Below are 15,808 nucleotides of genomic sequence, written 5' to 3'. Positions count from 1 at the left end.
ACCAGCACACCTCCGCGTTTTCCCCGTCACCCGAAGCGTTTCTTACGGGGAAGAACAACAGGTGAACGGCACAGATACGCAGGTATATCCGACAGGAAAGGAGGAAGGCTTGAGGAGCGGCGGTCTCCAAAATCATGTCTTTCAGATAATATATCAGCAGAGATTCGAATGTTGAGCAGTGTTTGGCAATCATAAACAAGCAAAGCAGAGACATCTTGACAGTATGTACAGATAAATAGAGCGATAGCAAACAGCAAACTAAGCAGACGAGAGGGATACAGACGACTTGTCATCCTGTACGTCTCATTTCCGGTATTTCCTGCATCCACCCAAGTGTTTGTGTGTGTGTGCGTGTTAGTCGCAGGGGGAACTGAGCAGCAGCCCCGCCCGCTGCAGATAGCCGACAGGATTGAAACAGCAGCAGCTTACAGCGACTTTAGAGTAAAATATTGTTACAGCATACATTGATGTTAAAATGTATACAGGTTGGCAGGGCAGTCTGAAATGTTTTGCACGGTCTTTTGCTGTACGTTTGGTTGGTAAATGTGAGATATTCGAGTCACACGTCTGTCTTCATATCAGAAACAAGGAAATTAATTTGGCGAAGTACGTGTGTTACGTCAACCCATTCTCACTCCCGCTTGGTCAGTGGCTCTCAGAGTCACATACTGACGTTAAGTCTGGCACGTGGGACTGCTGGGATTGGTTGAAGTCGCGGGAAAGTCCGGTTATTGGTCAAATTTGCGGTAAAGTTGCGGTGATTGGTCAAAATGCAAGTTGCACCGAATTCACGGTGATTGATTGAATTTGCGTGAATTGTTGCGATCGCGACATCGCAAAATCCTGGAGGGACTGATTTCTTATTTTAAAAACAGCATACATCTAATTTCATTTGTAACTGCACATCAGCTTTTGTATTTTGTTGTTTACTGAGGCTACCCATGTATTACATTTGAATAAGTTTAAAAAAGTAATAAAGGCAAGGTTTATTAAGCATCCTTGTGTTACTGTTATTTGATGAAAAATTTAACAGCTATCATGTTCTGTTGGTGCTTTAATTTAATTTGGTGAAGAATGCTTAATGACTTGTTTAGGACTGTGGAAGATTTGAGACTTCCTCATGACTCAAAACAATGACTTAGTCGCGCTTCTAAGTCAAATAAGTGTAATAAGAGTATACAGCGGGGGTTTTGTGTGTAAATTCAGATAAACCCAGACACTATAGTAATCTTTTGTTTACAAAAGAAAGCAAACAAAAAGTTGACAATAGGAGATAAAAGTATTGCTGATGTAACAGGTAAAGCTGGCCAAAAGTCTACAATCAATAGCTACAATACAATACATTCTCTAGGGGACCAAAGAGTAAACAGACTGTGTTCTGAGTCCCAGGCTTTGAGTAAATCTAGCCTTTCCAAATCTAATATCCATCACTTTCAGTGGGTCAGCCATTACCTGCAATGAAGCAGCTTTATGAAGACATTGTCTCTACCTGATGTGAGTCGAGTGCAGAGGTGAGTTGCGCATGCATCACTTTGCGACAAAGACCAGATTTCACGCAGATTTGTTTTGTTGTTAGCCACAGAATAATGAGATAGGTACCTTACATAACAGTAATTTATTATTGAGCGTAAGGCATCACATTTTCATGGCGTGATCCCTGATGTCAGTTCTAGATTAGAGGCTGAAGTAGCCTACAAGAACCTGCTAACGAGAGACTTCTGTAATGTCAATACAATAAAAATGGACCTACATAACGAAGTTCGTTCACTGCTGGCTACAAGTTAGCAATCAAACACAACAAAGGCTGTCACTTGAATGGTGTTTTGAGTTAACGTTAGCAATCAAACAATCATAGATAGCTAAAACATAACCGGATACGGATCCCTTGGCGTTATACCGTAAACCGTTTAAATCTGAGCATGCGCAATTTACATCTGCACTTGACATTTTCAAAAAACAGAATAGTTGCCAAGCATGTCTTTCTAAAATAAATAGGTACAGTCCTACCTGCAGTCTGTGTTCATTTTGTGACTACTTTGAGTAAGTCTGCTTACAGTAAACTTGGGATTTCTTAAAAAAAAGTGAAAGTTGTTGTGGTGTGTTTTTCTATTACCTTCCAAAGCTTTTTATATTTCTGAATGTGTTTGTTTCTTACAGTGCCTTTCAGGTAGACATTGGTTACTCCTCATGGCAGCACAGAATTAAAATGAACTTACAAAGATTTAACATTGCTTGAGATAGGTAAATTGTCACTGCAAACAGCATATCATAATTGATTGGTTAGGCATTATAGTTAGTTATTGCTGGAATGTAATGCAGTTGATAGTACATTCAGGTGCCTGTGAGAACAATAATCAATTAAAAACAGTTATGCTTTGGAAGATATACATACTGCTTTGTAAACTCCTCCGAGACTTGACCCTAATCCTAGACGTTACAAACATTTTACAGCTATTCTGAGTCAGATGAAAATTGTGTCAAATCTGCTGAATTTTACTTACAACATGCTTTGTCTTTTTTTCTTATGTAAATTAAATGACTTTAATCTGATCCAGGATTCAGTAAGATTTGGGCCAAATTCGATAAATAAATTCTCGAATCAGAATCCACAAAATCTAAACAATATCCAACCCTAGTCACAGACTTTGTCCCAATAAGCCAAGGTGACCAAAGTCATGTTCAGCCATCTCTTCAGCTTGAGAAGCCAAACAAAGTCAATGGCGAGGAGCCAAAGTCTTTGGCAGTAATACACCCAATACCCAATACAGTTTAACATCTTTGGAACAATTGATCCAGCAAAGGTGTAACCACAAAGAAATCGATCTATCAGGCTAGATGTTAGGGCTGCACGATTATGGCCAAAATGATAATCACGATTATTTTGATCAATATTGAGATCACAATTAATTATCACGATTATTTGTTGATTTTAATTATATAATTATAATTGCTTTTACATCCATATTGTGCTACATTCCTCCTTTATTGAAGGATACTGTGAAGGAGTATGCCATTTCAGCTGTTGTGCGACCGCTTTCCACACATGCATGTTTGTCGTGAAAGATACAGACAACGCAATTTTCTGTTCACCTTAATGGCGCATGTGGTGACTGGTATCTACCAGACAAAATAGCTAAGCGGATTTCTGTGGCTCATTACACTGCCACTTACATGTTTGCGTTGGCGCTCTGATGTTCCGAAACCCACGTTAGAGGCAACATAAACATCGCTGAATGTCACGCTAGTAAACACTAATGACACGTTACACAGCAGGTAACGTTAGCCTACCGTTAGCCACAGTGGTAACTGGATTAAACACGGCTAAAATGCTGACTGCTAAACAGTGTAGTGTGTCTGTATTTCACTGTAGGGTTCCAACAGCGGGACGTCCAACAGTCTGCTGCTAAAGCTATGAGCTAAAAGACACAAACTAGCACTGGTCACTGCTGTTGTCTGAAAAACAACACAGACGGGACAAAACGTTGCATTTACTGGTAAACTGGTAAACATTGTGAGCGGCTTATGATGACCGACTGCTACCTGTTGTGGAATTTTCCTTCACGTTACTCTGTCCTCTGTGACTGTCTACATCTAGAAACTAAGCTGCACGGTGCAGGCAGAGAACAGCTCTGATTGGCTCATGGAGACATGTGATCAGACAGTGGTTTAAGGAGCGAGATTGGCTTTGCAAAACTGTTCTATGAAGGGAATGACGCATTTTAAATATCGCTCGATTGCGCAAATTTGATCGTGCGGAGCCAAAATCGTGATCGTGATTAAAATTTGATTAATTGTGCAGCCCTACTAGATGTCGTCTTAGATATTGGATATTGTAAAATCGTGATATGATGCAAGTGAGTCTTTTCCTGGTTTCAAAGGCTGCGTTACAAGTAAAGTGATGTAATTTTCAGAATTTACCACACTTACTAGCTGTTTTATTATTTGCCTTTACCCACTTAGTCATTGTATCCACATTACTGGTGATTATTCATCAAAACTCTCATTGTGTAAATATTTTGTGAAAGCACCAATAGTCAACCCTACAATATCGCCATTGATGTATTTGGTCAAAAAGGTTGTGATATTCATCGCCCAGCTCTAGTCCGTATATTAAAAGACATCAACCAATTTGAGTGAGACCCTAGACTCCCATTATCTTTTAAACTTGAATGTTTTGGCTACTCTTTTGTTACATTTGCATCACAGAGTTAACTACCTGTGTGACTAGAGGCTCCAGAAGCCTCTCCACAGTCAGGGTGCGGATTTCAAGACTCTTGGGGTCCCATTTCAACAGGATGGGGGAGGTGGCGGTCGTCATGGTCTCTGTTGGGAGCAAAAGCAGATCAATGGTTAGAGGAATGTTTCACTTTGAAAAGCTTTTGGTTCATTAAAACATAAACGCTGTGGCAGGTTTGCCTTAGAGGACAGGGTGGATAGAGGTGTTCACAAGGTTAGATGGCATTGTTCATCTCTTTACAGCTCATTTTGTTTTTGAATATAGGTCTGCAGGCATAAATGTTCCAGGTTGACAGGTTGATAAGACACCACATAGGCAAAAATTGGTTTCAGAGTGGGTTGAGTTTTTAAAGATGGTAAAAGCCTTTCTAGGGCAGCATTGTCTTACAGAACTTTGCCATGGGATAAAGAAATTCTGTGGTTATAGCGCAATCCTTCTCTGTGTCAGAGGTTAATTGTCCTTTATGTCATGAAACAAGTATTCACAGAGACCACATTGCATCATGGGGTTTGTGCCAATAGTCGATCCTCACAGACATTTCAGCAATTCCACAAAATATAATGAAGCCCAGGCAAAAACTACAGGCTCAAAGACAACATTAGAGTAACTGTTGACAGTCGGAAAGTCTTGGCTCTGCACATCAAATCAAATAAAGCACAGTCAACAATTCCAGCAAACCATAAATGAATGGCCAGCCACCTCTCTAACCTTACATTTCTGTAATTAACTTTTCTAATTAACTCCATCATTACAATGTATCTCTCCAGAGTTGAAACTTATTAAAGTGATGGTTCGGAGTAATTCACCCTAGGGTCCTTTGCAACATGACCTCGAGCCAAACACCCTCCCAGAAGCTTTTTTCACCTGGGTCGAACATTGGGAGAGTTAGCTAGAGTAGCGTTATCAGCTGAATAGCTTAGCGCAGGGGCTAATGGACCCACGTTTGTATCTTGTAAGTTACCCACTAACAATGCCCGAAATGATACCAAACGTCTACAAGTAGTACAAATAGGTTATGCTCTCATAAAACGATGGATTGGAAAGTTTGTAAGTACACCAGAAGTTTATGAACACTTGCCTGCTCTCTTCTGCTCTCTGTTGCTGCTGCTGCTACCTGCAGTTAGACGTGCTAGCGCCGCTTCATTACACATTAATACGACAAAGAAAGTTACAACAAAAATATTTATTAATTCAATGATTAAATAAGGTAACGTCTCCAAACTTACCTCAATTATTACTTGTCTCCTGCTAGTTATACTACAGCACTTACTTTAAAAAACCATTAAATTAATAAATATTTTGTTGCATTCTTTTCGGTGTTGTAATTTGTAGACGGCCTAAGCACTCGTCTTAAGCCGCAACAACAGCAGAGAGCAGAAGCCAGCAGGCAAGTGTTATTTACATAAACTTCTGGTGTACTTATCAAACCCGCTACCATACAACTTATCGAGAGCATAACTTACTATATGTAGACGTTTGGTATCATTTCGGGCGATAGTGGGTAATTTAAGGATACAAACGTGGGTCCCGCTAATAAGCGTCATTCAGCTGATAACGCTACTCATAACGCTCCCAATGTTAGACCCCAGGTGAAAAGCTTCCTGGGGGTTGTTTGGGTCGAGGGTCATTGAGACAATAGCTCGAATCATCCGCCTATAACAAGTAAGGGTACAGTAAATTCAGGGAGTACGGTTTTTCTTCCGTTGTCTGGCGACATGTCATTAAGTAGAGTTTTGGCATACATTTGTCCACATTGCTGATTACTTAAAATCATTCAGGTACAAACATTGCATTGTACTGCACGGTTGTATTATGAGGGTCCAAATTAAGAAAAAAAAGTAAAGAAAGAGGTAAAGAAGAAAACAAAAACAGGAGAAAAGTTGGAGATAAAATTAACTTGAACCTCAACTAATCTGACGATCGTTTTTAGAGACACTTTTAAGTATCGTAGAAAACAACAAAACAAAAACAAAAAAAGTCACATTAGTGAAAATATACACTCCTGAAATGGTACTGAGCTCTGCGATAAGGAGTCTCAATTGCACAGTTCTTTTAGACAATCTACAATTTCTTTTTACAGTTGTTAAAACCCTTAAGCTCAGTGGGGTTATATTAGGTGAATGTGTGGACTGGGCAGCTGTCATGGGGGTAGCAGTCTGTTTTACCGTGGGGATGTGTTTCTACAGTAAGCAATTTCAGAATGGGCCAGCTGGGACTGGCTCAGTCTACTGCCAATGTCAATGAGGCAGAAGGGAGTAAAAAATGTGACTACAAATGACAGATCTGGGCCACAGGCCCCTAATATTACAAACAGTGGGTTAAAGATGGATGAACAGTAGGAAATCTGGCAACCTGGCACTATTGATGAAACTCCAACACATTATAGTTCTTTCAAAAGAGCGCAGACCTTTAGATTAAAAAAAAAGTTAGGTATTCGCTTATGCTAACTGTGTCATTACATTTTGGTCCCCGCAAGGAAATCTGGACAGGGACAACAAATCAGACTCTGTGCGTCTGTCAACTTATCAATCTCTCATGCAGTAGTAGTTTGACAGAACCTGAGGGAATGATGCATATCATTTCTTTGTTCTGACATTTTTTAAATTACGCATACTGGCCCTCATTTATGAAACGTGCGTACGACCTAAAACAGGCATAGGACGGTTGTACGCCGATTCCTACGCAAAGCTCGGCATTTATCAATTTGAACGTGAGCGTAGGCTGCGAAAAAATCTCACGTCTGGTCTGAACTCGTGTACGCAAGTTGTGGAGTCAGTGTGGACTTGCGGTGCAGCATATAATCAGTTTAACAGGAGAAGGAGAAGTCATCAGTTGATCACTTATCAGCAATGGCAGATCTGGCTCTTTTAGAAGACCTCTATGCGCCGGTCTGCAACATTGTTTTAGCCTGTGGGGTTCTGCACAACATCGTGCAGGAAGACACGGTGCCATAAATGTAGTGATGGAGCCAGATGACCCGATGCCCAGAGAGCAGTGTCCAGCCCACCCCAACTGGGGCTATACAAATGAGACAGGATATTATTCCTCGCTTTTAAAAGGTAGCCTAGTTATGTTTGGCAATGATATTCAATACAGGAAACATGACGATGCACAACATTTTTATTTATTCTTCAGGTTTTTGTTTCTCTTTCAAGTGAATGATTTATTTCTGCCTTTGACCGAGTTATTTCGGCTTGTTTTTCCAGCCCATGAGCTGTCAGGAGACAGGGTCGAGGTGGTGGTCCAGCACGGGGGGCGGAGGACACGCGCTCTCCCTCAGCTGTTGCCTCATTCTGACTCATGAAAAAAAAAACACGAGTAAAATAAAAGACTGCATAAACTCCGGACGGCTACCGTATGTTTATTTAAATATAAGTATACCTACATGTAGGCCTAAGAGATTGCAATAGAAGCCTATAATTAGGACAATAAAATACATATGTCAAGCATGTATAAATTAAATAAACTTCAGCTGGAGTCCGATTTACTACGGCAACACTGTTGACCGCATCAGTGATCTCTTTCTTTCTACAGCCTTTAATAACAGTTGTCAGGCTGCCAAATAGTACACACGTTAGTGCAAATTAACCTGAGATATCAGGGTTTCAATCTCCACCTCTGAAAAGTGCCGCTTCTCAGCCGGATTACGTCTCGCCATGTCGTAAATTGCAGGGGCGAGGCCTCAAAACCGAGAATATATTGGGGCGTGGTATTTAAATTACGATCGTTTCCAGCCGCTGCATTTATCAATGTACAACCATTCTTACGCTCTGATTGGTGTGATACGAACGTTTCATGAATCGGACGTGAAGCCTGTCGTAAGACGATTTCTGCGCTCATATCTGCGCTGGTTTCTACGTTAGGTTGATAAATGAGGGCCACTGAGTGGTGGAGAGGAGAGTGGAATACGGTGCAGTCTTAATTTACTTCTGGAAAAACCTCAACACTTGCACAATGGAGCTAGAAAATATTCACACATTGCAAATTGTGAATGAGCAAGGTACATAGGTGCTCAAAATGTTGAGCAAAACTAATTTACAGAGAAAAGTATGCAAACATTCACTTTTCTTTCACCCAGGACTCATGAAAATGTATTTCAATTTTCATTATTTTCTGACATTTTAAAAACAAAACAATGAAATTGATTAATCAAAAAATAAGTGTCATTGAACTCAACAGAGAGTTCCGTTTTCATTGGTCATGGTTTGGGACGCCCCCTATGCTTAAGCCACGCCCCCTTTCACAGCTAATGAACTGTATATGACGTAGAGTCTTGTGTGAGGTATCATTGAACTCAGCAGGGAGTTTTTTGGCCAAGTTCAGACTTAGGCCTAACCAATCCTGAGTATCTGACTAGTGCACCCCTATCCAAAAGCACAACCAGTTTTATTAATGTTACTCTGAGTGAGCAGCCTTACCAGAATTTTTTAAATTTTTATAAAATAAAAGTTTTGTGTTTAATGTATTTTTGTTGATGTTGAAATGGATTTTTAAAAAAATGGTATCGAAAAAATTATCGTTAAGGAACCGGCATCAAAACTGAGGTATCGAAATTGTAGCGTATTCTGTTAGGCAGAGCACAGACATCACCCACCCCCAAATAATAAGACTTTGGATCTACTGGAATTGTGAGGGTGACATATTTCTATTCAAACTGCCAAATTTTGCCAAAAGTTGACTGGTTTGCAGTTATGACATCAGTGCTGTGCAGAGAAATCAATAAAAACCAGAATGTGTTTACTTTGATGAGCAACATGCAGTCTGTCCCACAGTTTTGATGACTTGGCCTTGTGCTTTGGAAAAAGTAAAAACATCCACAAAACTAAAAGAAGGAAAGACTTCAAAGTGATCTGACACAAATCCAACCACACCATCCTAGATAGCAATGTGCTGTAGTGAAATAGGGGTAAACAAGCAATGTGGCAAGGCGGTCATATTACTTTTGAGTTCAGTATTGCATCGTCCTTCGCTCACTTGTCACTGTGGCACCACATTCCCTACACAATCTCAATGAAGTCTGTCATTTATACAAAATCAAAGGTATTCCTTCACACCACAACATGAGCCTTTTTCTGAGGAGGGATAAAATCTCTCCCTCTCAGATCTTTTGTTTTGTTTAACAAACGTGTTTTTGGTGAAGAGCATGAGTCAGATTTCAGTTGTTGCAATTTGTGAGAGGTCCCGCCATCTGCTGTGTACAACTGTGTATCTGTACATCTGTGACTGACGAATGATCAGAGAAAACAAGACAGAGAGACATAGAAAATTAATAATTTACCGCATGAGAAAAATAAAATTTAAATACAGATAAAGCGACTGCACAGGCAATTCATTGTTTATGGTAGGTGTGTATTTTCTAGAGCTGTTGTGTGTGGTTTTGCATGATCGTGTACTGTGCTCTGTGTTCCTATATACCTGCTTTTGCAGTGTACAGTTGAAGCAAGCATTGTTTGCTGTCTTTTTCTTCTTTATTTTCTGAATAAATCTAACGACTGTTCCCTTCTGCCCCAGGACAGGCTTTTGGGGAAGGATGGTGCCATTTCAGAAGGTTTAGAATAACACTATACGCAGGGAGGAAAATGGGCCATCTGCTAGTTTTGGGGGATTTATTCTAAAGCACGGCACAAGAATCCGCATAAATATTCTACTCCTCTCGGCTAGACACTGATATAGAGACAAACATTCAAGCAGTTTTGAAATAAAGTGAGGGAAAAGAAAACTTGAGTCCAACAACAGCTCTTTTTGGCATGTTGCACTCATGGATTCTGTATATTACCGAGCTAAATATAAACTATCAGTGTACCTTAATGCCGCGTGGACTCTTTTTATACTGCAGTTACCGTGACAATCGCATTATGTTGAGAGGTGTTTCTAATAATCTGCCCTCCTTATGTATGGGAACTGAAACATCTGAATCAGATCTAATTCAACAACACTGCTACCTGCAGTCTCAAAATTTACCTTAGAGTTCTACGAGCAACACACTAGACCTCAAATGAAAATTTTTCACAGGTGATAATCCAAGTTTCCATTTGCTGCTGTTCAGCGATTCGTTTCAGTGCTGGAAAGCAGCGTTTCCACTACTCAATTCATCACCAGCCTGCAGATACTGTTCCTGCTGAGTTTGGCAAAGAATGCGCGCCAAATTGTAGCTTTGTTGTTCATTAGGTTTCTTGTTTTGTGTGTTGGTGTAAATAATACTGAAGTTGTCTCCGTTCATTAATCATTTCTGCTTTCTCGAGATGTGTTTTCTCTATTTACTGGTAGAGGAATAAATGAAAAATACAGTAGACTCAATACCATTTCAAACATTAATTGGCAAGTCACAAAATATAAGTATCATTGTGTAGGATAATGAATGAATAATCATATAACTCGCGTAGTTGATGAAAACACTGCATTAGGGGCAAGACTCCAAAACCCCTCACTATCTTTAAAATGCAATTGATTTATAGGTACATGGGGGGTTTTGGCGCCCCCCCAATGAGGTCAAAGTAAAATCATGAGCGCCACAAGGTCTGATTTTCAGCAGCCAGACTCTCTCTCATCTACAGCCATTATAAAGGCCTACACAAGCTTAATGCGTATTGGTATTTACAGTATAAACCTGCGAAAAGGTCTCATAGATGCGTTAAATAAAAGTCCAATACAGTGTTTCGGTACAGTTGATTTAACACCTTATGTGAGCCGTACAATAGTAAGCTTGAAAACCAGTTGCAACCGCTTTATAAACACTGCCCTGACTCCCTGAACAAGCTGAGAGGCGGCGGCGTCCCGCTCCGTCTCACACTATGATGGTTAAATTTGAAATTAATCCGTGGTTCACATGCATGTCGAACTGTAGCGGCTCGTTACACTACTACTGCATATTCAACATCACTGACAATTTATTGAGCAATAAAATGTAGACCTATTTCAAAATAGAAAACATTACACTTGTATAACACTATTGTATTATTGCACAAATTAGCTACAACAGTAATAGCAGTTATCTTATGTAGGTCACTCCTAAATATTTTGACTGAGGAGCAAAATGTGCTCCTTGGAAAAAAAAATGTGCGTTATGCCCTGTTCATAGGCTACTAATCAAATGAACCGGACTTTGTGGTCAAGTGTAGTTGGAAAAGCCCCCTTACTGCATTATATTCCATTATATTTTATATTTTTAATTGTTACCTGCCAACCAGAATTTTGTTGTCTTTGGCATAAATAAATACATTTTCACCATAAATGTGTGCTTAAAAAAGTCTTTGACTCTCAAAATTTCGTGATCAATAATAAATGGATTAGCATACAAACATAAACTGAACGCTAATTGTGTTTTAGATGCACTTTGAAATCAAAATACAAAAACAGATAACAATTTACTAGGCTAAATGCTGACAAACCGTACAACCATTTATGTAGAAACACAAAATTCTCTCATTATTAGCTCCGTGGCTTCACACACCTTTTCCTGAATTAGCAACTTCAACGCTGCACTGCTGCTCTGCCCTCTCTAACCTAATACTGGTGTTGAATTTTGCACAACTGTGATGGAGTATGCAAGCAAGTCACTGCTAGAGTTGAGAAGGGTAAGAAATTAAACTATTTAATGCACAATTCTTGCTGCTGTGATTGTTTTTAGTGACTTTGATTCCGTTTCCTCAAAACTCTCTTTTCATCTAATTTTAGCCAAATATCCAGTTACAGGAATTAAATTGTGAATGCTGGCAAGAGAAAGTGAGTGAGAACTGAGAAGATGAGGGTTGTGTACATGGAGGGTAAGAGCACATGGACAAACATTTAACATCCTCTCACTGCTGATTGAATGGCATGTTTTATTATCAGAATGCAGGGGTAGCAACAATGGAGGATTGGTAATGGCAATGGCATCTGTAGCGAGCTCACCACATGCTGCCGTTTCCTGTGTGTCAGCTCATTTGTCACCTAATGTAGGGTGTTCTTGATACTGTTTGTTTTTTATTGCCCATTAAACAATATTATTACCTTAGGTCCTGCTTGTGTCAGCTCTTCTATATAATAATGCTGATGATATGGCAGAGAGACAACTGCTAGCGGATGTAAAGTAATTACCTCACTTGACCAGGTGTTAACTGAGCTGTGTATGTGTGTGTGTGTGTGTGTGTGTGTGTGTGTGTGTGTGTGTGTGTGTGTGTGTGTGTGTGTGTGGGAGGGGGTGGTGGCAGTGGACAAGATGGGATCTAGAATTTTTTTATCTGCCAAGACAAACAGTTGTTTGCCAAGTTGCTGCGTAACTTCATACGAACGTTCAGAACGGATTGTGGAAATGATTCAAGCAGTAACAGAGTATATCGCGAAAGATATGATGCACCTCAGTACGGTGACCAAGCCTAGGCTCACGGCTTTGGATAAGCGCTACAACATGCCCTCCGCACATATTTTAGCCAGGTCGCCATACAGGGGCTACACAAAAATGTAAACAGAGAGTCGCAGTGGCGCTGAAAAAAGGAGTTGTTCCCCTGCTACAACTGACGTGGTCAAGCCGTAGGATCACTATGGCTGGCCGTTCCATACTCATTGTGCACATATTTAACGTTACACATTTAAAAGACAGTGTTTAAAAAGTGCATTTCTGCACTCGTTACTGACTTTCATATTAATGTTTACACCAGGCTTATTTGTTGTCAACTTCTCATGGTAATTATTTGTTTACAAGGCTGGACGTTCAACAAATCAGTCACTGTGGTTGTAAGTAGTTAGAGTAGTTTATAAATAAATAATAATATGTCAATTGTATAAATTAATGCATCACCTAATGTTATCAATATACTCTAATTACATACAGGCCTGGCCCACAAGAAAGAACAGTATATGCTTAAAATATCTAATATAGTGTTGGTCATACTAGACAATGTTTTATTATTTGTCTTGTTGAATAATATACCAGATAAAGAGCTTAAAAAGAAATACAATTTTAAACTGCAATCACAACATTGGTTAAAAAAAAAAAAATCACAATAAGATTATTTTCCAAAATCGTTTAGCCCTAATTGCAGTAACAACTGCCTTAAAGTTACATATAAGTATAGGTGGGTGACTATGTTTTTTAACAGTGAATCTCAGGGTATCCCTGTTGTTGAGTCGTAGTGCTACTGTAGCCTATAACTAGGATATTTCTGGTCTATGATTATTACACAGACTACAGGCAGTCTGGCATCCCTGGTGAACTGGTTAATATCTGCTATAAACACTAATTAATTCCCATGAGAAATCATTTAGCCTACATGTTGCAATAACAAGATTGTAGTATTCAATCCAGTATGAACTTCCACAACATTAGATTTTGATGCTTGACTAACTTAACTAAGATCTCATTTACAAAGTTACTAAGTCAAATTCAACTCTAATAATAAGTAGCACAGACAGATGCAGACAAGGCCTCTGACAGTTCATTAAGATTTCCATTCAGACAAACATATGGCTATGGCTATGGTTGAGTGGTTCAGTACCAGGGTTAACTTTTTGGCATGAGCTGCACTGTTGTGTGAACTCACTGCTGAGTACAAACCCCAGAAGAAAGAAGCAGAAGGGCTTTTTAAGACCACCAGGAACCTTTCTGCTCAGAACCAGTGATCCAGAAGCTGAAAGGCAGAAGATTTCAGTCCGCCGGTCATGAATATTGAGGGGAAAAAATCTAAATCTAAAAAGTCTAAATCTTGTGAACATTTATTTAATTTATTTTAGTTCTACCATCCATTGCTTTTCATTTTCACACTATTTTTGCTTAAACTAGGTAGTGCCATTCTTTGCTCATGCTGGATCTTGTTTGGATTTGTTGTAGATTCCTTGTTGGTGGCTTACATTGTTCTTTTTCTTGCCATTTTATTTGTATGTCAAAAAATGATAGTGACTGATGTATCATGGTTTTAATTAAAAGTAAATGAAAATAAGGCTTTCTGTTGTTCACATGACTACTTTGGTGTTTCAGACGCCCAACTGCAAAAAGCTGTAGCAGGATGATCAGTACATCTCAGCAAATCAGGTAAACACAGCGCTGGCAGTTAAGACAGATATAATGCTGAGTCAGAGCTCTGTTTGTGAGTCTGTATTGATTAAGCACCTGTCATACAGAGCTACTCCATCCAGCGGTCTATTGGCAATACCAAAGAAAATAGATGGCAATGACTAGTACTATTCAATACTGTTGGCCCAACCAACACAAACAGAACACCCCTGCTGTTTTTGCCTCATGGTGTTTATGGTTTTGGTGTTGTACCTACATTACTGCACTTGGTATATATTTCATAAATCATGATTATATTATGATCTATCTATTTATTATAGCATTTCACGCCATGGTGTGTTAAACTGTGTATGAAATTAATTGCGGCAGTATACAGTACATTTTTAAATAATAGTTCCGTTCATGCTCACAAATTTAAATACTTATGGTTTAGTCTTCCCTCCATCTGCACCTACCAAAATGCTCCACCAATGGAGAAGCATCATGCAGCCTGCCCTCTGCCACTGCTCCATCCGCTACTTTACTATGCTCACAGTCTCTAACGGGAGGATTCCACCAGGTGCAGATGTCCCCCATTACAGCTGCACCGGGGTTTTATACATCCTCCGTTGGGCATCATGCCACACCGGAAGCGTTCAGAAGCTGAGCGTTTTGCTTGCAGATTTAGTTGATTTGGTCATTTTAGATTTATAGATATTTGTGCTTCTACGATAAAAGTAAGTAGTCTACATAGATAAATGGTTTCTTCCATTTAGTCCAGTTATAAACGACATGGATAAAAGATTTTTGGCTGTGTTTTAGTTGTTAAAATAGTGTAGTGACGTATTATAGTATGGGGAGTCCGCACAGGGTGTTTATTCTGAAAATTGAATGGATGCCGCTCTACTTCCTGCCGGGTTTGTGCAATGCCCACAGCAAAAATAGACCTACGGTAGTGCATATTTTTAGCGGAGCAGAGAGCTGCTTCTGGGACATTTCTGGAGCACGTTGCATGGCGGCTGGTGGAATCACAGGCATTGCCTTGAGTGGCCGCGATTGGAACGCAGCGCAGACGCGCCTAGTGGAATTTAGGTGTAAGAGGAAGTCACATACACAGAACTTCATAGGTCAGCATACAACTCACATGTTGCGTGAAAAGCTTTCATTAATGTACACTACGATGAAAACCGCTATTGAGCAGAAATTTGGAGACGGACAAGTCATTTGTTTTTGGTGTAGATCCAGAGGAACAGTGCCATGTACAATGTAGCAGGAGCAAGCCAAGCCGTGCGGATGAAGAAGTAGTGGAGCAAAAACAATTTTACAACCTTGTCTGACTGCCTACTCAAGACAGGTGCAGTGTATGACACCACACGGGAAAATATAAGGACTAAGGGTAAAACAACCTCTCTGGCCACACAGGCTTACAGTGTATGTGACAGTCGCCTACTGTATCTCAAGACTCACGCATTACAAAATGGGTAACTTTCAAATTGATTCCAACGGTTTACGTACTAGATCAGATTTGTTCAAAATTGACTTTTTGAATAGTGACAGCCCTGTTATCCTCCATAAAACATGAATGCCTTAACCAATCCGCACAA

General features: G+C 39.8%; 1 protein-coding gene across 1 annotated transcript in view; it reads right to left on the bottom strand.

Annotated features, from left to right (window-relative positions):
* The window catches only part of ctnna2 (catenin (cadherin-associated protein), alpha 2), a 331,452-nt gene that overhangs the window by 302,318 nt on the left and 13,326 nt on the right, over positions 1–15,808 (bottom strand). Inside the window, exon 2 of the mRNA XM_039802047.1 lies at positions 4,217–4,323. Within this exon, the coding sequence (XP_039657981.1) occupies positions 4,217–4,318 (102 nt within the window). The 5' untranslated portion in view covers positions 4,319–4,323. The remainder of the gene's footprint in view (positions 1–4,216; positions 4,324–15,808) is intronic.

The sequence above is a fragment of the Perca fluviatilis genome, chromosome 1, assembly GCF_010015445.1.
Source record: "Perca fluviatilis chromosome 1, GENO_Pfluv_1.0, whole genome shotgun sequence".
Lineage (NCBI taxonomy): Eukaryota > Metazoa > Chordata > Actinopteri > Perciformes > Percidae > Perca > Perca fluviatilis.
This window is presented reverse-complemented; position numbering and strand designations above follow the sequence as displayed.